The sequence below is a fragment of the Nannobrachium achirus genome (assembly GCF_963921795.1).
Source record: "Nannobrachium achirus genome assembly, chromosome: 14".
NCBI classification, from domain to species: Eukaryota; Metazoa; Chordata; class Actinopteri; order Myctophiformes; family Myctophidae; genus Nannobrachium; species Nannobrachium achirus.
In genome coordinates this window covers 38,332,263-38,354,472 of record NC_137821.1, presented here as the reverse complement: position 1 = coordinate 38,354,472, position 22,210 = coordinate 38,332,263, and the positions used below count along the sequence as shown (strand labels likewise).

General features: G+C 42.0%; 1 protein-coding gene across 1 annotated transcript in view; it reads left to right on the top strand.

Moving 5' to 3' along the window:
- The window catches only part of rbm46 (RNA binding motif protein 46), a gene marked incomplete at both ends in the record, with an annotated part of 67,704 nt that extends 56,167 nt beyond the window's left edge, over positions 1-11,537 (top strand). The window contains one exon of the mRNA XM_080741582.1: positions 11,293-11,537. Coding sequence (XP_080597708.1) covers positions 11,293-11,537 — 245 coding nt within the window. The remainder of the gene's footprint in view (positions 1-11,292) is intronic.
- Between the last annotated feature and the right edge of the window lie 10,673 nt (positions 11,538-22,210).

The following is a 22,210-nucleotide window of genomic DNA, read 5'->3' as shown; positions in this document are numbered from 1 at the left end:
AACATTTTAAAGGAGCTATAGTCAACTTTTTCTTGAAAAACGGATGCTAAAATAAAAACAATGTTTCGAAAATATTTTATAAAAAAATAAGCTTCATACATGTTTCTATTCAAAAATGACCACAAAAAGCGTAACATAATGATAAAATAATCATTTTGGCCATTGTCGGACCGACACTTTGTTTCTAGTCTATTCTTTGATAGTGATAGACTAGGAAATATTTTCGAAACATTATTTTTATTTTAGCATCCGTTTTTCAAGAAAAAAGTTGACTATAGCTCCTTTTAACTAAAATCTTTGCTTATCTGGTAATCTTTGCTTCTCAGGTCCCTGGAACAAAATATTTTGAGATTGGGGCTCCGCTGCAAAATATCATTTATCATATCATTTTGGGGGTTCCTTGACATGAAAACCCATTTAGACGTGGAACCCCATTTTGTAACCTTCCAAGACGTGAACCCCTTTTGGGATTCTTGTTGCTTTGTACAGTATAAAGCAACATATCGTCGTTGTAGGGTGAGAACCTTGTATGTCCAAAGCCGTTCGTTTTGCATTCATCCTTTTAAAAATGATTTAAACTAGTGAAAACAGCCGATCTACAAACACACAACGCCTCGCGGTGCGAGGCATTGTGTGCTTGTAGATCTGCTGTTTCAGCCCATTCTCACCCCCTCTGCTTCACCCTCCCGACGCGTTCCCAACTTGCTATCTGCTTCACCCGTGCGACGCTTTGGAACGTTTACAGCGTCTACGGTCGGACGAGAACGGAGAGTCTTAGGACGAGAACGGAGAGTCTTAGTACGCATGCGCCGACATGTGTTTACTGGAATATTTTCCACTCACGGGGAATCAAACCCGGGTCTCTGGTTTAGCTGTCATCATGCTCTACCGACTGTGCTTTTATCTTTGACAACGTGGATGATAACGTAGTCCCTTCTTTGAGCCGTATTCGGACGCGGAAGCAGTCCCCTGGTCAAAATGTACTATTCTGTCCATAACGGCACATCATTCGGTAACGCCGCTGAGTCGGCTCATGCGCCGTTCACACCGTTCGCCGCAGCGACTCGGTCGCTACCGCTCCCTCGGCGGCGGCTCTCGGCGCTCATCGGCTCCTGTGACGGCGCAGCTCCGTCGTTTATAGTGGCGTGAACGGTAGCGTCGGGTGGCTGGTAAACCCTTCATAGCGGTATCGAATCTCGCTTCGGGAACTACTTTTTTTTCTTTCTTCTTAGACCACTGGCCATACCCAATTCGTCCAACCCTTGACACAGTAGGCAATCCCAAAGCGTCCCATCGTCCGACGCAGTACAGTACTTGACAAGGCGTTGGTTGCTACTGGTAGGTCCTAATCCTAAAAGGGATGAACTATTAAAATCACTAGGACATCTAGCAGTGTGGGTTAAACCACAGGTAACCAGTCTTGGAGTCATACTGGACTCAGATCTTAACTTCACAGCACATATCAATAAAGTAACCAAAGTTTCATTCTTTCATCTCAGAAATATAGCAAAAGTACGACCATTCCTATCACAACAAGATGCAGAACAAATCATCCATGCCTTCATCACCAGCCGCCTAGATTATTGTAACGCTTTATTCACAGGACTCCCAAAACATGCAATAGATAGACTACAACATATCCAAAACTCAGCTGCTAGATTATTAACCAAAACCAAGAAAAGAGAACACATCACACCAGTCCTGTATACCCTCCATTGGTCTCCCATAGAATAGATTTCAAGGTCCTACTATTAATATACAAAGCACTCAATAGCCAAGGCCCTGCATACATAACAGACTCTCTACCACCATACACTCCAGCCAGAACACTCAGATCCTCCACAGCACTATTACTCGACACCACCAAAAGAAAGCAACCACATAAGAAAATTGGAGAGGCAGCGTTTTTCTTTTATGCAATAAAACTATGGAACACCCTCCCGCTGGAACTAAGACAAGCAAACTCCACAGAGAGCTTCAAAAATGGTATAAAAACACACCTTTTCAGATTAGCCTTTGCACATCATCTCATAGACTAGCACCCTCAGCACCTTAAATAATGTTTCCTGTCCATGGTCACAATTTAATGAATGCCACTTTTATCTTTCTACCTGTATCTTTGAATGTTTAACCTGCTTTTATTAACGTTAATACTTATTTTATTATATTTCGTACTACTGCACTTTTTTGTCTTTTATTGCCTGTTGCTTATTTTATTGACTGTCGCGTATTTTAATTAACATGTGATGTTTGAGTTACCATATTGTATATCTGCATAATGTTGTGTGAAGCACTTTGATCTGCAAACACTGTATGAAAGGTGCTATACAAATAAAGTTTATTATTATTATTAATCCATGTGAAGGAAAACCTGAGCTTATAGATCGGCTATTTTCAGAATGTTTGTTTATTCAATGATTTTAACAAATCCCTAATTGCAATTAGGCCTAATTGTATCCTTTTCATAAAGGTTTTTACTTGATTATTAAAACAAAATCAAATTTTGCTTAATAACTGGAATATTAACTATTAAGCCGCGGAACCAAGAATTGTTTTCCGCAGAATCAGGATTGTTCGCAGAATCAAGACTTGTTCTTTGCAGATTCCTGGCGGGGCTAAAAATACATTCTGTATGATTATAATTTTTTGGGTTAGCAGTAAGACAAATTGACTAGATTAGATTTCCATGTCATGGCTTTAAATTAAGCCCTGGAATTTGAAAGAACAAAACAAAACCAAAAAACGTGTATAAGCACTAAGCAGTTGTGTTTTAGTGAAGGGATTGATATTGGTGCAGTGTCTCTGCTACTGTACTCAGGACAAGGGAAAAATAAGATTTTTGGCTTGCCTGTTCCCTTTGGTGTACTTAATGGAGAGACAGACAGACAGACAGACAGACAGACAGACAGACAGACAGACAGACAGACAGACAGACAGACAGACATACGGAGAGACAGGCAGACAGAGGCAGTGAGTCAAGTCAAATTTATTTATAAAGCACATAAAAAAAACTAAAAGGAGCGAGATCATTTAGCGACCTACAACCGGGTCGCAAAGTGGTCGGTAGTTTTCAGCGACCGGGCCGCTAAATCGACTGACCGGGTCTCTAAATCTACCGACATGCCTGCAGTTTTAGGTCGGTAGATTTAGCGACCCGGTTGGTAGATCTAGCGACCCGGTCGGAAGATTTTGTGCCCTGGTCGTTCGATTTAGCGACCCGGACGGTCGCTTTAGCGGCACGGTCGGTGATTTAGCGACCCGGTCGGGAGGTTGCGTCGGCAGGTTAGTTACTGAGGTAAGGTTACTGAGGTTAGGTTTAGGGTTAGGGTTAGGGTTAGTAGCCCGGTGGTCGGTGGATAAGCGACCACCGGTCGGTGGATTTACCTACCCAGTCGGTGGATTTAGCGTCCCGGTCGGGGGATTTAGTGACCCGGTCCGTGGATTTAGCGTCCCGGTTGGTGGATTTAGCGACCCGGTCCGTGGATTTAGCGTCCCGGTCGGTCGATTTAGCGACCCGGTCGGTGATTTAGCGACCCGGACGGTCGCTTTAGCGGCACGGTCGGTTATTTACCGGCCCGGTCGGTTGATTTAGCGACCCGGTCGCTGAAAACTACCGACCACGTTGCGACCCGGTTGTAGGTCGCTAAATGATCTCACTCTCTCTCAAACTAAAGGCCGACCACAGCATGAACATTCCAGCACACCAGACATCCAAGTTAAAACACAAAAAGCATCTAATACAGAGCACACAATCAGGGATGGGACGATATGAACATCTCATATCACAATTATTGTGACAAGAGAAATGGCCATTTACGATATTATCGCGATAATAAAAATCCATTATCCTGGGGTGGAACATATGCCAAAAAATATGCGACATGTTGTGAGCTTGTAGATCGGCTATTTTTTTGGCAAAGACATTTGATAGAGAGTGAAAAAAAGATTGTATCAAGTATGTATATTATAAGTACCTTTTACCAATAGAGGATTTACTGTAAATGGTACCGGATATGCAGCTCGGCAAATAAAAGGTGAATTGATCCCAGTGCATGACGGAGGACGATACCACGATAAATTAAATTTCCACGATAAGATTATCGTGAGTGTTTTTTATCACGATAAACGATAATATCGCGTATCGTCCCATCCCTACACAATATATACACATTTCTCCATGAAGGCAGGAGAGAGAGAGAGAGAGAGAGAGAGAGAGAGAGAGAGAGAGAGAGAGAGAGAGAGAGAGAGAGAGAGAGAGAGAGAGAGGTCAGAGCCAGCATATTGAATGTGTCCTCCAGGGTGTACCATGTGTGTGTGTGTGTGCGTGCGTGCGTGCGTGCGTGTGTGTGTGCGTGCGTGTGTGTGTGTGTGTGTCTTGTCACAAGTTAACACACTGCATTACAGTGTGCTTCCATGCATATTCATTACATTACTGTATTGCCACCAAAGGTGATATGACATTTCAAGCATGTATAGATCTTCCTCACGTAAGGAAAAGCCATTGACCCGTAACCTGTCTTTTACAGGCTATTCCTCCGGGGAACTGAAACATGTCTCTCTCACTGCACACAATGGCAGTTTAAAGTGCCATTCCCACCGGGCCCCATATCTATAAAGATAACTATCGTTATGTTCTTTTTTTTTTTTGTAATAGTCGGTGTGAACACTGCCATCGACTTGACTTGGATTGGATTGCAAAAACCTTTTTTATTGCACCTGAGTGCCTCTGTATGCTATACTTTAAATACATGCTTGTGTCTCTTGGCCACACACATGCACAGAGAGAGAGGGAGAGAGAGAGAGAGAGAGAGAGAGAGAGAGAGAGAGAGAGAGAGAGAGAGAGAGAGAGAGAGAGAGAGAGAGAGAGAGAAGACAGCGTTGCCATCTCAGCTGACTATAAGCGACTTTGGGCTTGTTTCTCTGTAGTCGCTTGTAAATATTGGTATATGGATTTGCTAGTTTCTCTCGACAAAAATCTGGCAACACCCGAACACCGGATGGTAGAGAGAGACAGATGGTGTGGACCACTGGCACAGAGACCCCCATACGAGAGGAAAGAGTGAACTCCTCAACTCAACTAAAAGCTGTTTTTTGGGGGGCAGGGGCCTCACAAGCTGATGGGGGAAAGTGGGACTGAGTATACAAGCTCACAGCGCGGCACAGAGTGCCGCGTTGCGAGCTTGTAGATCTGCTATTTTTGAAAAGTCGTGAAAATGTGTGCAAATCTTTGAATGCATGTATTTGTAAGCGAACATTTGTATCTCAAAATGTGCTTCTCGGCAGGGGGGGGGGGGAACTAAATATGTTGAGATGGGGGTCCGTGGCCAAATACATATGATTCTTGGGGTCCTTCACATGAAAAAGTTTGAGCACCACTGACATTTAAAAAAAAAAAAACCTTCAAAGACTTGCACACATTTTTCACGATTTTTCAAAAATAGCAGATCTACAAGCTCGCAGCGCGGCACTCGGTGCCGCGCTGTGAGCTTGTATATCTGCTATTTTTCAATAGTTAAAGCACATACATAACGCAGTGAATCCTTGTACCCAGGGCCCAGAATTTGGTGTGACATCCCTGTTTGGGGGGGGGGGGGGGGGGGGTGGTCTCGGCTCAAGGAGGGTGTCATACTACTGTAGCTACTACATGATTAAAGAATGAAGGACATATGGTCCAGATGTATGTGCCCTCTGGTGAGGGGGCTACAAATCAGACCACCACCCTTCCCTTGAAGTCCTGTAGTGCTCTCTCTGGTATCTCCTAAAGCCCTGGCACTGTCTCTGATATTTCGGCTAATTAAAACGGTCACGCCGGACCAGTGGAGCATTCTGAAATAGACATCTGTGTGAGTGTGCACGTGTGTGTGTGTGTGTGTGTGTGTGTGTGTGTGTGTGTGTGTGTGTGTGTGTGTGTGTGTGTGTGTGTGTGTGTGTGTGTGTGTGTGCGTGCGTGCGTGCGTGCACGTGCGTGCGTGCATGTGTGTGCACGTATACGGCTGTGTGCATGTTTTTATCTTTCTTAGATTTTCCCAGAGTGAGTGAGTGTGCTCTCTCTCTCTCTCTCTCTGTCTCTCACTCTCTTTCTCCACATACTGGGAACAGTTTTCTTTGAAAAGTGTCCATAAAAATATGAACATTAAAATGCAAAGCAGTTAAATGTACAAGCCTGTGTGTGTGCGTACGCATGCGTGCGTGCGCGCGATTGAACAGCTGGCCATTAGGGGTGCAACATATCGAACCGAATATCGAATGCCGATCCGAAAGACCCTGAACTGAACCGAATGACCCTGTACCAAACAATACAATACAATACCACTCCACATCCACATTCCCCTGGAACCCCCTCCGCAGAGCCCACTTATAGAGAACCACTACCCTAGAGGTTGGGTACCATATTGTTCGAAGTAAAAAAAAATATATATATACGTAGTTTTACAAATAAATGTATAAATCAAAGACATTTCTGTTTATTTTTTGTATCGAAAAAGTATCGAACCGTGACACCAAAATATCAAACCGAACCGTACATTTTGTAAACCGTTGCACATATACTGGCCATGTGTGTGTGTGTGTGTGTGTGTGTGTGTGTGTGTGTGTGTGTGTGTGTGCATCAGAGTGCAATATATGTAGCAAAAACATTGTATATCTTATATTTCTCTTTTTTTTTTCTACATCCGTGATGTTAACCCATTTAGGCCTAGAATTATTGAATGCTTTAACAATTGAAAAATAGCAGATATACAAGCGCGCTGCGAGCTTGTAGATCTGCTACTTTTGAAAAAGTTGTGAAAATGTGTGTGTCTGGAACTAGATATTTTGAGATGGGGGTCCGTGGCCAAATAAATATCAGTTTGGGGGTCTTAAGGGGATTCCAGACGGTACGCGGTCACCGCCTGCTAGTAATTCATTTTCAATGAGCGGCGGGCGGCTATTTCGTCCGCGCAGCGAAGTTTAGAGGCGGCGAGGCGAGCGGGCGCAGTCCCGTGAAAATCCCCGTGAGCGTGCTCGTTTGTGCATGCGTACGCGGGCGGTGAGAGATGGATTGTGTTCATCTTTGTGAAATACCGCGCAGCGTTTACTCAAAGAGCGAGTGTGTTAGTGTATCACCGCGGCGCGGTCCTCGCAGATCCAAGCGGGAGCCCCGGCGGCAACCGCTGTCCGTCTGTAGAGCGCCATAGAAGGAAAAATCTTAGAAGGATTCAAAAGACACTTATAGAATCGGGTCAAAATTCTAATTTTCACGATTTTCAAAAATAGCAGATCTACGAGCTGTGAGCTTGTATATCTGCTATTTTTCAATCGTTAAAGCATAAAATAATGATACACAATAATGTGTACCCGTTCTATTAAATTAAACAACGCTCGTTGGAGGAGAGCAGACAAACCAGGCTTTGTGGATTTAGTGCTATTGTACCTGTGTGACATTGACAAAATGTCGCAGTAAAATGCTGACTGTGTTGCAAGTGCTGTGCAACAGGGATATATGGATTAATGCTTTCCATTATGATTTATGAAGACCTCTGCCAGAGTCTGATATATCTGCTTCCAGAGGTCACTATCCCCTTGGGTCACGGATTCTTTTCAAAAATTGAAAATCCCCCTTAGAGAAATCTCAGATCGCGTCATTTAAGAACTGTTTCCCCCCCAAAAAAAATAAGAATCACTCCGGCGATGTGTCTCATATGCATATGAAGCATCAACTGGCGGTGGACAATCTATTATTGTGCCCAAAGAAAGATATAAAACAATACAACAGAAATAAAATAAATTTTCTCCCAACACAGAAAGACATCAAATGCTACCCAATTCATTAACCAGTGGTTCTCAACCTGTGGGTCGGCAAATTATTTTGGGGGGTCCCCAGATGATTAACTTAACTAGCCCCCGAAATGATGTGCAGTGTGTGGGTTATGGGATGTGCATTGTGCACACAGTATATGAGGGATGGAAAGTAACTTTAACTGGTGCTTGCATGATAATATGTAGGAGCATCAATGTAAGAAATACCCGTTTCGTTTAATGGCTATAGAGATACTGTGTACCGATCTGCATGATTTTTGGACAAATCTGTAACAGGGCCAGACACTCACTCAACAGTAAACAAACCAACATAATGTTTAACTGTTTAGAAGGTATCTGCACATTTCTAAACTGACAATTTAAGGACTTTTTAATACCTCTAAAATGAAAAATTAAACACTGGTCAAATTGTCAAATATTACTGTAGAAGCAGAAATTATGAAAATAGACGATCTACTTGCTCACAACGCCTTGCGAGGCATGTAGACCTGCTATTTTCACAATAGAACTGTGTTATACAAAATGTAATGCCTCAACTCTTAGTGCTCGTCAGGGTCGGGGGGTCAGATAGAATATGATTAATTTGGAGGTCACAGCCTGAAAAGGTTGAGAACCACGGTTTTAGACCAGAATCAGCCTGTGTTAGGGCAGGCTACTTTCAGGGTAGTTTTCTGTATTCAACGATGCACCTCTGAGGTATGAGACACTCTTTATTATCTCACTATGTCCAGGACTCGGTCAAGTAGGCCCCCGGGTGGAGGAGGTACTGTATTAGTAAAGGTTATCAGTCTGCCAGCACCTCTGCTTCTGCTGAGGATCAGTATTTCTCAGTGGTGGTAAAGGTACTCACTTGAAGAAAAGTATCAATAGGCTACTGCAGGGGTCTTCAACGTTTTCAGGCCGGGGACCCCCAAACTGATGGGGAGATGGAGCAGGGACCCCCTACCACCTCGTAGGGTGGGTGGGTCGGGGCTACGACATATTTTTTATTTTAAACATGTACAAGTTACAGCGAGCAGGGTGGGCCGTACCACTACCATTTCTAAACATACTACTTATTAACTGAGAACCAATGTCAATAATATCAACAATCTGTCAATTGCATAGTAATCATGTATTCAAGCTATTTAAAATGGATAGAATCATGATTTATTTTTTAACATAAATGTGAAAAATGAAAAAAAAAAAGAAAAAAAAAAAACATTTTTTGAAATCATTTTTTTTAAAGTTGTACCATGTAACTTTTTTTATAAAACAAATCTTAAAATTGTCCTAACTGTTAAATCGCTAAAGTTTTAGAACACCCACTCCGTTATTTTCAGCTTCTGAAGCCTTCTCTTTATATGTTTTCTATGATCCTGGCCGTGGACCGGATTTTGCGCCAAAATGACGTAATCTGCATCATCTGTATACGTTGTGTATACGTTGCCCAATCACATCGCCGATCATGCACACATGGTACACTACCGGCCAATCACAGCGCATCTTGAAGTGGGGTCGCCATATTTGTAGTCGCCCGTGTGTCTCTTTACTCAAAAGGTAATCTCGCCTACCAGGCAGGGTGAAGTAGTCCGTTTCTCCGGAATGCCTGAACGCACAGGAACCAGGGACCCCTCTAAAGATAGCTCTCGGCGTTGTGGAGGCAGACGCGGCGGTGTGAAGGTACGAAAAACGGGCGAAAGACGCGAACGCGACCGCGGTTTGCTATAGGGCTACTGACCACTAGTTGAGCATCTTACACAGTATAGCTTTAAGGCAATAATTTCGCGGACCCCCTGCAGTACCTCCGCGGACCCCCTGTTGAAGACCCATGGGCTACTGCAATGTAATGCCTCATTCACACTACGAAAAGCCAAGCTAATGGTTTGCTTGCTAATTCAATGTATTCTCTATGCAAACCATTTGTTTTAAACATGTCTTTATTGATATTCACATTGAGAAATAAATTGTACATATATAGATCTTTTTTTTTCTCATCCCAAACACACTCATGGCAGTACAAAGTTAACATAGTTTAAAAAGAACAACAAATTACAGAAAAACAATAAAATAAATACCAACTAAAATACAGAAAAATACAAATGAAATAAAATGCATTGTACGATATCTATTCTACAGTTCCAACTCCCCTACCCTACAACTAATGTATCGACCTATTGTTCCAAAGCTTCTTCAATGTTTCCTTTATGCATGAAATCTAAGAACCTCTCCCAAATCTTATAGAATGCAGCAGGTTTCTTCTTAATTACATATGTTAGTTTCTCGTATGCTAGACTGGAAGATAAATTCCTCAACCAAAATCCAATCATGGGGGCATTGACATTCTTCCAACATAATGCTATTGAGCGTCTGGCTTCAAGTTGACAGAATACAAACCAGCTTCAAAAAATTCCAAGCTTCTTTTTTTTTTCCAGCTTGGAAATGTTAAAAGCTGGTTTGCATAGAGAATACATTGAATTATCAAGCAAACCATTAGCTTGGCTTTTCGTAGTGTGAATGAGGCATTAGAACTACTCTGTGACAAGGAAAAGCTGAAGCGGTTAATGCATCCCTGCAAGCCAAATGGCGTCATGATGACGTTATGATAACGTCCTCCGGTGACACCGGTGACGCTCAGGACTAGGCCAGATCACAGCCCATATGGGGATGATGTTAAAGTCATTACCAGGACGTCATATGGACTATAGGATTATTGTTATTTTTTGTAATGTTTAGTTGAAATATGAGCATATATAAGGTTATATTCTGGGACATATCTGACTAGTTATGATATTTATCTGGCCTCGATCGGACCCTCTCTGATTAATCCAGGACGTCCGTTTTCGTGGGCAGGATTTATGTTGGTTAAAATCAGGTGATATTCTAGGCCAGTCGAGACGTCACTGATTGGTCCGGGTCCTGACCGTGCTTGCTGGGATGTTTTGTAATAATAATACAAATCCACAAAGTAACAAGTAACTCAAGCGTTCTAATAAATGTAGTGGAGTAAAAGTACAATATTTGACTCTGAGATGTGGCACATCAAAGTAAAAGTATACTCCAGTAAAGTAAGAAATACCTCAAAATTGTACTTAAGTACATTTAGGATCAGTATTTGTTTTCAAGCAAACGTTTGTAACTCAAATTTTGCTTCTGGGGGGTCCCTGGAACTACATATTTTGAGATGGGGGCCCGTGGCCACTGGCCAAATACATATCATTTTAGGGGTCTTTCACATGAAAACCACTGACATAGTAGTCTCTCAAGAACAGACTAACTGAGCTCCAGTTAAGTGAAAAGGACCTTTTCTTTGACGATGGCTAGCCAGATTGCTGACATAGAAACATAGGTTTTTCAAAAAACCTTGGAAGGATTCAAAAAGACACTTATAGAATCGGGTCAAAATTTGAATTTTCAAGATTGTTCCTAAAATGGCAGATCTACAAGCTCGCAGCACGCCACGGCACTCGGTGCATGCAGCTATGAATAATTCTCTCTCTCGCTCTCTCTTTCCAGAATGTTCCTTTCTCGGCGGTGCGGGTTCACAAGGCTCGCCTGGTGGTACTCTTTCCCCTCCGCCCATGGTGTCTCCTCCTCCAGCGGTCAGCTCCTCCGGCGGGGGCGGTGGTGGGGGTTTGCAGATGTTCGGTGGGGGTCGGCCCATCTCCTGCCTCTCCCCTCTCCCCCCTCCTCTGGAACCCATGTCTCCTCGCCTCCTTCCCAGTGCCCAGAGGCACTACAACACCGCCCCCTTCTACTGACGGTGAGACATGGCATTAACGACTTGTGATTTTTGCAAGTCGACTCGACTCAGTAAAAAGTTGAGTTGAAGTCGACTTTATCTTTTAAGGTCGTCATCACATCAAACACGACCCCCCAATTATTTTTGGGGGGTCCCCAGATGATTAACTTAATGTGCAACCTTGTTTTCTCACTCAACTGTAAACAAACCAACATAAAGTTTAAGTATATAGAGGGTATCTTCACATTTCTAAAGTGCCAATTTAAGGACCTTTTAATACCTCTAAAATGACAAATTAACTCATCCAGTGCCAAAACCGAACATGTTCGGTTTTTTAAAACGTATTACATATGCCAAAACCGAACATGTTCGGTTTTTAAAAAAAAAAAAAAAAAAAAAAAATGTTTTTTTGAAAAATTTAAAAAATATTTTTTTTTTTGGACCCCATCAAATCTAGTGAACATGATTTCAATCGCGATTTTGCATGTTCCACCCCCATACAACCCCATCTAACATACAGGGCAGCCATGTTTGTTTACATAACATGTAAAACATAATGGCGATTATCTCAAGAATGCCTGAACGGATTTCCAATCGGATTTTTTTGTTTGAAAGCTGTGAACAAACTGCACAAATCCACTCCAATGCAATCCAGGATTGCATTGGATTTTTTAGAGCTCATTCTTCTCTGTTTTTATCTGGTGGAAACCAGATCAGTAATCACCTCACTTTCTTTGACGACCATTGATTACCTCTTCTGGATAGGCTATTCATGTCACATGGTAGAGCTAAGGGCCAATCGCAGGACAGTACCCCAGGAGTGCCCTTCTAGACAATGGGGCGCTCCTCCAGGCTATGGGGAAAATTAGCTGTTGGAAAAAGTACTCAAATGTTTTACTTAAGTAAAAGTATCATAAAAGTATCAATACTGCACTGTAGATGTACTCAGTTACAGAGATGGGAAGTAACGAAGTACAAATACTTTGTTACTGTAACAAAGTACTTTTTTCAGTACTTTGTACTTTACTGAGTAGTTATTTGTCTGAGTACTTTTTACTTTTATCCGTTACATTTTAACACAAGTATCTGTACTTTTACTCTGCTACATTTTCAAAACAGGCTCGTTACTTTGGTTTTAATGGTATATAGCCTATTAATGTTGCGCCGGAGCATATCTGAATTATCTGATGCGCATCTGATAGGCACACACAGTCTCACGCACGCACGCACGCACGCACACACACAGGCACAAGCGCAGAGCCCCTCGTCTCCTCCGCTCAGCAGCAGCAGCAGCAGCAGCAAGCAAGTTCCCAAAAGTTCTTTTTTCGCCAACAGACAACTCTCTCTGCTTTCCTCTTACCTGCAGCCTGCAGGACATCCTCGACATGTTCCCAAATAAATAAGTCCTTATTTAAACAGTAGGCCTACACAGCTTCCAATTCCAAACACAGCCTTTGTGATCATTAATCCACCCGTACCGCTGGATTAAGAATTGACGTCTTTTCTCTTTTTGTCTTTCCAGGTGTAGCCTATTACAACTCGTTAAGCCTCGTCCGAACGTTTTAAAGTGCACTGATCAATAGAGAGAAGTGTAACATTGTAAGTCTCTGTAGAGAGGTTAAAACGAATCAAAACAACTTGAAGCAGTAACATGGGGTAATTTTTTTGCTTTGCATATACTTGAAGGCATCAGACTAATGACATAAGGTACATTTCTCACCTTAAACAATGAAATGCAGACATGCACGTACTGCTATGTGTTTGAATAGGGAAACCTTTGAATAGGGAAAATTCTCGTTCTGACCACCGCAAAAACGAGACTGAGTACACTGTCAAAAATATTTTGTGAATTACGTTTTTTTTTTTTTTTATAAATAAATAGGCTACAAATAAAATAAACATGCAGCTGTTAATATTATGGACTCATTGGGCTGTTTGCAGACAAATACATTTACTGCACCCAGCATTTAGCTTGTCAGAGTGGTCTTGTTGGAGCGCCTCAGCCTCGGCTGCAGAGATCATGTGCAACTTCTTCCAGAGAGATTGATTGATTGATTGATTGATTGAAGACTTTATTAGAAGTTTGCATAGGAAAAAGTAGTTTCATGACAGTACAGTTCACTGGTACAAGATCAACTAAAAGGAGATCCTAGTAAGCTTTTCGCCTTATATACCCAGGAAACCTTTATGTACCTCATATAACATTGAATGACAGACGGACAGAACTCCATCATCATTTGAAAAAGGGCTCCTGCCCCCATCCTTGCAGGGGGGCCCGCAATTTTCAGGGACGCCACTAATTTTGAATGCCTTCGGCAGACTTAAAATTAGCCATTTTAATCGCGATTAATCGCGATTAACTCCAGGATTGAGTGCGATTAATCGCGATTAAAAAAAAATAATCGTTGCCCACCTCTAGTTTCAACCGTTTCAATTGAAACGGGCCGCGGCCGTCAGGGGGGCCTCCGACTGCCGGTCAGTCTAAGTCCAAATCACGGTCAATGCCAATGACAGTCCATCGGAAACCCCCTCTCACATTGGGGCCCCCTTTCTGTAACGCGCTGCCTAATGTCCTGTGGCCAGGGGGGACTCCGACTGCCGGTAAATCTCAGTCCAAATAAATGACACTCAATGCAAACGACCCTCCATCGGAAGCTCCCCTCAATGGGCCCCCCTCTGCACAGCGTCGTTCAGCTTGACTTTGGAATACGACCCAGGCACGCGGTTTAGTTGTACAGTGTACTGTGAATGGATGGACTGTCAAAACAAGTTGTTATTAGTTAGAATCAAACGAGAGGGCACTTGTGAGTAAAGTTAAGTTGTTCAACCACTAATTAACAACAACGCACGCTCGTTGGGCTGCTTTTATACGGACCTGCCCTGGTTGTCATTAATGCATACAGATATCTATGAAAGGTCTTTTTATTAGATGTCTGGTAGATTTTAATCGTGCCAGGTCATGCTGACTGGCAGTTTAAAATACTAGCGCGATCTCTGGTAGACCTGCCGGTATATACAGTATATTTTTTGAAAAAAAAAAAAAAAAAAAACAACATTTATTTTTTTCGGGGTTGGGGGGGGGGGGCTCCAAATTAGATCTTGAAACGGGCCTCCCAATTCTTGCTTGTAGATCGGCTATTTTCAAACAGCCTAGGTATGAATTAGGGCTAAAGTGGTTTATGTTAGTAATGCCTTTTTAGTATTATGAACAAATGTCCATTTATATCAATGATTCACATTATAAATGGGCAGTGACATACAGAGACTCTTCGTGAATGCAATGTAGGCTACAGTAGACATAATCTGCACTTGCTGCAAACTACCAAGAGTTATAATGTTGTGACATTAAAGTCACAGCTCACTCTTCATGGAAATCCCCAAAACTGACAACATAGAAAAACACACTTTACTGTTTAATGTAGCATCACAGGCCATGCTAGCAACTGTTGCTAAATCATTAGCTTTGTGTTGCAAAATGAAGTCACACTTCCATAGATTGTTTATACGAATATATAGGCTACTTAATGTCTACCATTTCACACAATGTACACAAAAGAATAATTGTAACAATTGGAATCCATATGTTAATATATTCAATTCGTTAATTTTGTGTGTGAATGGATGTCTCAGACTACCTTGGCATGTATCAAAGAGATGCCACTTGCAGCAATTCACAGCCGTCCACTGCAGATTTCATCCCACAATATAGTCAGTCAGTTATATGTTCACTTTGTCACGCTCATTCAAACATTATGGGAACATTGAGCAGTCATCATCATCGTCATCTCAATATACTTTTACAAATACAAATGTGTTTAAAAGCATTACGTTAGCCAAAAACATCCGAAAACACCATCCATGGCGTTTGTTGTTGTGAGGGCTGACTGGGCGGTCAGCTGAATATGCGACCAATTGAGAAACTACGTCAACTGTATAATCACTCAGTCCTAACGTCTTTCGCATTTTATACAGAGGACATGTATAGCTAGGTGTATGGTAACATACAGATGTAAACAAGTTGTGATGACAAAGAACCAATAAGAATTCATTATGAAACAGACTATTATACGACACACTGCAGTGAAAAAACGGCAAACATGACCACAGATACAATACATTTACGACTCAGCTTTCAAAATGAAGTCCAATTGCCGGAGGAGAAAGATTAATTTTAACCGTGTATCTGCTTTTTTTGTTGTTGTGGCAAACGGTTCAGACATGTAGCAAACAACAAATACCAACTAAAGCGATCGTCTTCCTGGTTGCTGCCTAAAGGCCCTCTTACATCTAACAACTTTGAAAAGATTTCTCAATCGTAATAAAATCGGGGCTATTTGCGGCGCGCTCCCGTGACTCAGTCGTTACTCAATCGTTAAATGTGAGGTAGTGGTCCGACTCGATTTTTACCCCGATTTGAGACCCAGATTATGTTACGAGAATATCAAACTGGTTTAATATTTTCACAAATCGGGGCTGAGTGAATGAATACAATGACGTAGCCTATAGCCTACAACCAAAACAGAACAAGCCAAAAGCCAAGCCATTCATTCCCCAAAAGACGCTGCCTGAGCTGCCAGCCTGGTCGTTGTTGGTGCGGCTACTACAACAGCCCTTTATTAGTTATTTCTCCGCATTTCCATTATTCCAAACATTCAACGTCGTTGATAATAGTTGATGGGATCGATCTGCGCCGGCTGAGACGAGAAAACTAGAGAGGAGAGGCACAGAGCTGAGCTGGGTCTGAGGGAGGGAGGCGGAGCTCGGTGTGTGTGTGCGTGCGTGCGTGCGTGTGTGTGTGCACATGTGGAAAAAGTAATCAAGTAAAAGTATCAATACTGCAATACTGTGATGCGACGCGCTGTGACTGAGCTTGTAGATCGGCTATTTTCATTTATGGTTAGCCTTTTGCTTTATAATAATATTATAATTTATTTAGGAACACAAGGCTATATAGGCATATTTCAGCAAATAAAAGGGAATCTTGAACCAGTCTTTACAAAATCTTTAGAGGCATACACATCTAACAACTGAAATCTTTGAAAAATCATCCTACAGTCTTTGGGGAGTCTTTTTCAAATCTTATAGTGTGAGGGGTAGTCTTTAAGAAATCTTTCCCAAATCTGTCCACAATCTTACCAAAGTTGTTAGGTGTAAGGCTAGCTTAAGGTTGCTGCAAGGGTTGCTGCTTCTTTTCTTTGGGGTTTATTGGTGGTTGGTGTAACCTTAAAGGTGCATTACCGCCACCGACTGGACTGTATTGTAGGTAGGTCAGGTCTCAAAGTAGTAAAATATGAAAGACTGCTATATTTAGCTAAGTGCATCGCTCTTATGTGATAACAAAATGATATAGGCCTACGTTGCCTTTTCCTAAGATACCTGACATTGTGAAGTCATGATGCTTGAACTTTGTCAATGGCTGAAATAATTCCAGTCCCCTCTCAATGGCGACCTGTTGTTTTCCAACCTCCACACCATTCCAACATGCCTGACATACTCACTGTGTGTGTTCTACTAAGTGTTTTGACCTGATTGCTGCTTAATGGCACATGAACATTTACCTGCTCAATGCTGTGTTACGTAATAGTACCTAATAATTAAAATGTACTCGAGTAAATGTATCCAAGCGTACGTAAAGTACAAAAAGTAAAAGTACTCATCAGTACCTCCCCCACATATTGACACACAGACAGAACACATTAGGCAACTGTAATTGAAATGCAAATACGACCGTGGTGCCTTTTTGTATTTCCTGTGAAGGAAAAGCATGGCAGAATATGTCTTGGTGTTTAGAAAGAGAGGAACAGTGAATTTGATTATTAGCATATCTGTTCCAACAGGCCAGGCTCTATTGTCTTGTAATGTAGCCTACCTTTTGTTACAGTGATCAAGTGATTCTGAGGGATATGGCATTCATTTGAGGAGTTCATTGAACTTGCGTGAAGTTGGCACCCCATATGATGAAAATGGTGTCATTATTTAGTGCTGAATTTGTGCTGAATTGTGCCGTAAATTTTATAATTTGTGCTGGTAGAATTTTTGAGATATTCAAGTTATAGTTTTGCTGAGCCTTGCCCCCAATGTTTTGTCTCCAAATCGTGGAAAAAGGGTCTCGTGCTTTAGTGCTGGATGTGCTGTAATTTGTGCAATGGTGTTTTTATAATTATATATTTATATATATAAATATTTATATGGTTATGAATTAGCAGATTTAGCAGCATTATAGTGGTATGGCCAGCAGAGGGCGATAGAGATAATGGTAGAACATAGGAGCACAACAGTGGTGTTTTGTAGAATAACTAAAAAGTGATACCAGCACAAATTTTAAAATTTCAGCACCAAAGAATGACACCATTTTTGAGTGGTGGTCTCACCACTCCTGTGATTCGCTTTCACAATGTTACTGGCTGGCTGGCCGTGTATGTCTGTCGCCTGCCATACCTCTCCTGACCACACACACAGACCACAAACACACACAGACGTAAAAGGAGGGGCGCTATTGAGCAGGCAGACTCAACACTCTCTCTCTCACACACACACACACACACACACACACACACACACACACACACACACACACACACACACACACACACACACACTGTCTTACTTTTTATATGTAGCTGTGTTGTGAACACAAAAGCAGAGGGGTACACACAACATGTTTTGTTTCACCCCTAACCCTAACGAATTTATGTGAGAACTATATAGATACTATTTGGCAGACATAAACTAGAATATTCTAAAACATGCATTAAAGACTGTATCCTTATTGCAACTTTATAGTGTTTTTGACCAGCTCTTGCCATTCTCTATCCCACGTTTCCTCACAAGGTGGGAAACGCCACCCGTGTATTACAGTAAACATTAGCCGTGGAGCACGGGCCACGTATGTTGTAAATGGTAAATACTTATCAATTTATTGAAAAGGTTTAGCTACTTTCACATAAAGCCGACAGTGAATTCTAATATTATGCAACATCGATGATAGGAAACACCACCAGTAACTTCAAATGTGCAATTTATTACAAAGGAACAAATCACCCAAAATACTTCAATAAAAGGCTGAGTGAATCTAAGCAAACAATGTATCGCACAGTTATTTGTAGGCTAGATAAAACCCAACTATGAAAAACAACTATGCAACATTACTTATAATATTACTCCGTTCACGCCCCACTCATTATCATTATGGATAGACTGTTCAAAGTCCCCGACTTTTCACCACACCATTCCACCAGATTTTATATTGACTGTGTCAATTCTTGTTTTCCCATGCATGAGGTGTGCAAGGTTTAATCATGGCTAAGTTCACGAAAATAAGGCTTCTAAAATGCTTGGTAGCCAATAGCTAACTTCAAGCTAACTTCATCCTCTTCCTGTACATGCACAAAGGAAAGTGTTCAGGCAAGTCATGGCTGCAGGGCTTCTGCATATACCAGCATATCTCTATGGGATTTTCTATGGCACCTGGGGCGCCCTCTAGTGGTGAACGGGTGGCACTAAAAGAGTTAAACATCGTCCAAATTGTCAAATATATAGAGACAGAAATTGTGAAAATAGCCGATCTACTTGCTCACAACGCCTCGCGATTTCAAATCCGCCATGTTTCTATATATCCGGTCCAGAAATGCTAACGTAAATGAATCAAATGAATGCTATTGGCTGCAACCGCAAGCCAATAGCTGTAAACGCATATCATGATGATTTAAAAAAGACTTTAAACTAGATTGAAAACATGATGTGATTGTGTTCATTAAATGGTTTACTAAGGTAATAAAGTCAAATGTAAAGTTGGCCCAAAACCTCATTGCCTCCTGTTGAGATTATAATGTCTTGCCACCAGTAGAAGGTGAAAGCAGTTATCTGATAGATCAGCCTGTTTGTCGTACAGTAAGCTCACAACACGTCGCAAGGTGGCGCGTTTTCAATATTCAAGATGTTTATTGTCACAAGGATGTACAAGTACATGCACTGAGAAAAGCTTGGGTTGGTGGTGCTCCATAATACACATAATTAAAAACAGTACATAAATAACAATAATAAATGTATCTAAAAGTTAAAAAACAGTTTAAAAGAACCATGGGCAACATACAAGGCTGTAACACCACAAAAATGTTCATTTCATGTTTAGCTTGTCTTCTTACAGCCTGGGGTAGGAAACTGTTCTACTAGGGCAGTGTTTCTCAACCACTGTGCCTGGGGACCTTTGGTGTGCCCCTGAGAAGGGTCAAGTGTGCCCCTTGAAACTGCTTGAAAGCCAGTATTGTATTTATCATTTTAAAAATGATTTAAACTAGTGAAAACAGCCGCTCTACAAGCACACAACGCCTCGCGGTGCGAGGAGTTGTGTGCTTGTAGATCTGCTGTTTTCACTACTGTTGTGCGACAGCCTTGTAGGATGAAGCAGGGCTTTACTTTGCGAAGAAACGTACACATTTGAAACTTGGAGATACAAGGTTTCTTCCCGACAGTGACGATATTTACACCCCCGTATTATGTTGGTGTGCCCATGGATTCTTGGAACATGAAAAGTGTGCCCATGCAGAAAAAAGGTTGAGAAACACAGTACTAGTGCTCGCTTTCATGCTTTGATATGAGCTGCTATTTCCGATATGCAACAACACCGTCATATACGGAGAAGCACAAATCAAGCTTAACACAGCTGCGGCTCCTACTAATCAGCTGTGAGTAGTACGGGTCTGGTTTGCTCGGGTGACAAACAGAACCGGGGTCCCAAGGTGATGGAATCTGAACCAAACCGGGTCCAATTGACGACAATAAAAAAGGGACCCAAACTATATGGGTTGTGGATATTTTTCAAGCTTAAGCACAGTGACTCTGTCTGCAATGGATAAAGTGGCAAACGTTGCAAAAGGTTGGTGACACATACATTCCAGGCCAGTAATCAATTCCTTGCGCCATCATCATTCATGACATAATTAAGAAATTGCCTAGCGGAAACCCTGATAGCAACATACTGTAGTTTTCCAGAAAATATTTAGAACAGGGGTCTTCAACAGGGGGTCCGGGACCCCTAGGGGGTCCTCAGAGTTAATACAGGGGGGTCCTCCAAATTTTCCAATCCTTTTAATATTAGCAACTTGAACCCTAGTGTCCATATTCTGAGAATTTTCTGAGCCAGAAATAGCAGATACAAGCTCACAATGCCTCGCAGCGCGAGGCGTTGTGAGCTTGTAGATCGGCTATTTCCGGCAAAGAGGTTTGGTTTAGAGGGGAAAAAGAGCAGACTAAATACAGAGTGAAAAGTCAAGTTTATTAAGTATTGACGGTTCAAGTGGTTAAATATCTGAAAACACAAATTGACATGAATCAAAAATACAATGATGTTTGTGCTGTCAAACGATGAAAGTATATGGAATCTATGAAAAGGTTTTGGGGGACCCTGTTTCGTCTCTCTCTCTCAACTAAGGGGTCCTTGGCCTGAAAACGTTGAAGACCCCTGATTCAGAACATTGGCATAATCAATCATTGTGGTGAACTTGGGAGTTATCAGGACAGAGATCCAAGGAGCTCTCGCCCCAACACTTCATGTGTTCCAGGAATAAGTACCATGGGCCAATTCATCACTATGATGAATTGCATTGACCACAGCAACAGCACAGCTCTGGGACTTGTTTCTGGACCTACAGTACCTACCGGGCCCGGGCGATACGACTTTGACTTTTGCCTTGATTACGATTGATCACAAGTTCACAACGTGTCCCGATGCGCCCTTGATTGGAACAGAAGGATAAGGAGATAGCGAGAACGGAACGGACTATGGAGGGTGTATTCGTTTGTCTGTTTTGTGTTCTGTGCTGTCTGCCGGTAAGAAGTATAAGTCAGTTCAAATAAAATAAAATCTGCCGTGTTATCATGGTGAGTTTTATTATTTATTAAGTTCTGCTCCCCCAGCTCCATGAACCTATTCATGTTGTTGGCCAAGTTCTTCTGTCAGAAATCCTTGAGGGAGACTTCTCACTAGGCAATGGATTTTAAGCTGTGGGCTCGCTCTCTTTTTTGACTGTTTACCTAGCCTATTATGATGACTGGTGAGTCTTTATATCATGTCCGTTCATGGATGTTTGTTTTTCATGTGTCCCCTGAATGTTTGTGGCTTCCGTTGTCCACGGTCTACCCACCCTCTAGGCCAGGGGTCTTCAACAGGGGGTGCGGGACCCCTAGGGGTCCTCAGAGTTACTACAGGGGGACCTCCAAATCTTCCAATCCTTTAAGTTTTTATATTAACAACTTGAACCTTAGTGTCCATATTCTGAGCACTTTAGCCAAAAATAGCAGTTCTACAAGCTCACAACGCTGCGAGGCGTTGTGAGCTTGTAGATCGGCTATTTTCGGCAAAGAGGTTTGGTGTAGAGGGGAAAAAGAGCAGACCAAGTACAGAGTGAAAGGTCAAGTTTATTAAGTATTGACGGTTCAAGTGGTTAAATATCTGAAAACACAAATCGACTCAAATCCAAAATACAATGACTATTGTGCTGTCAAACAATTAAACTAAATGGAATCTATGAACAGGTTGTGGGGGTCCCTGCTTCATCTCTCTCTCTCAACTAAGGGGTCCTTGGCCTGAAAACGTTGAAGACCCCTGCTCTAGGCAATTTGAATATAGGATGAGAGAGGGAGAGAGAGAGGTAGAGGGAGAGAGAGAGAGGTAGAGGGAGAGAGAGATTGAGG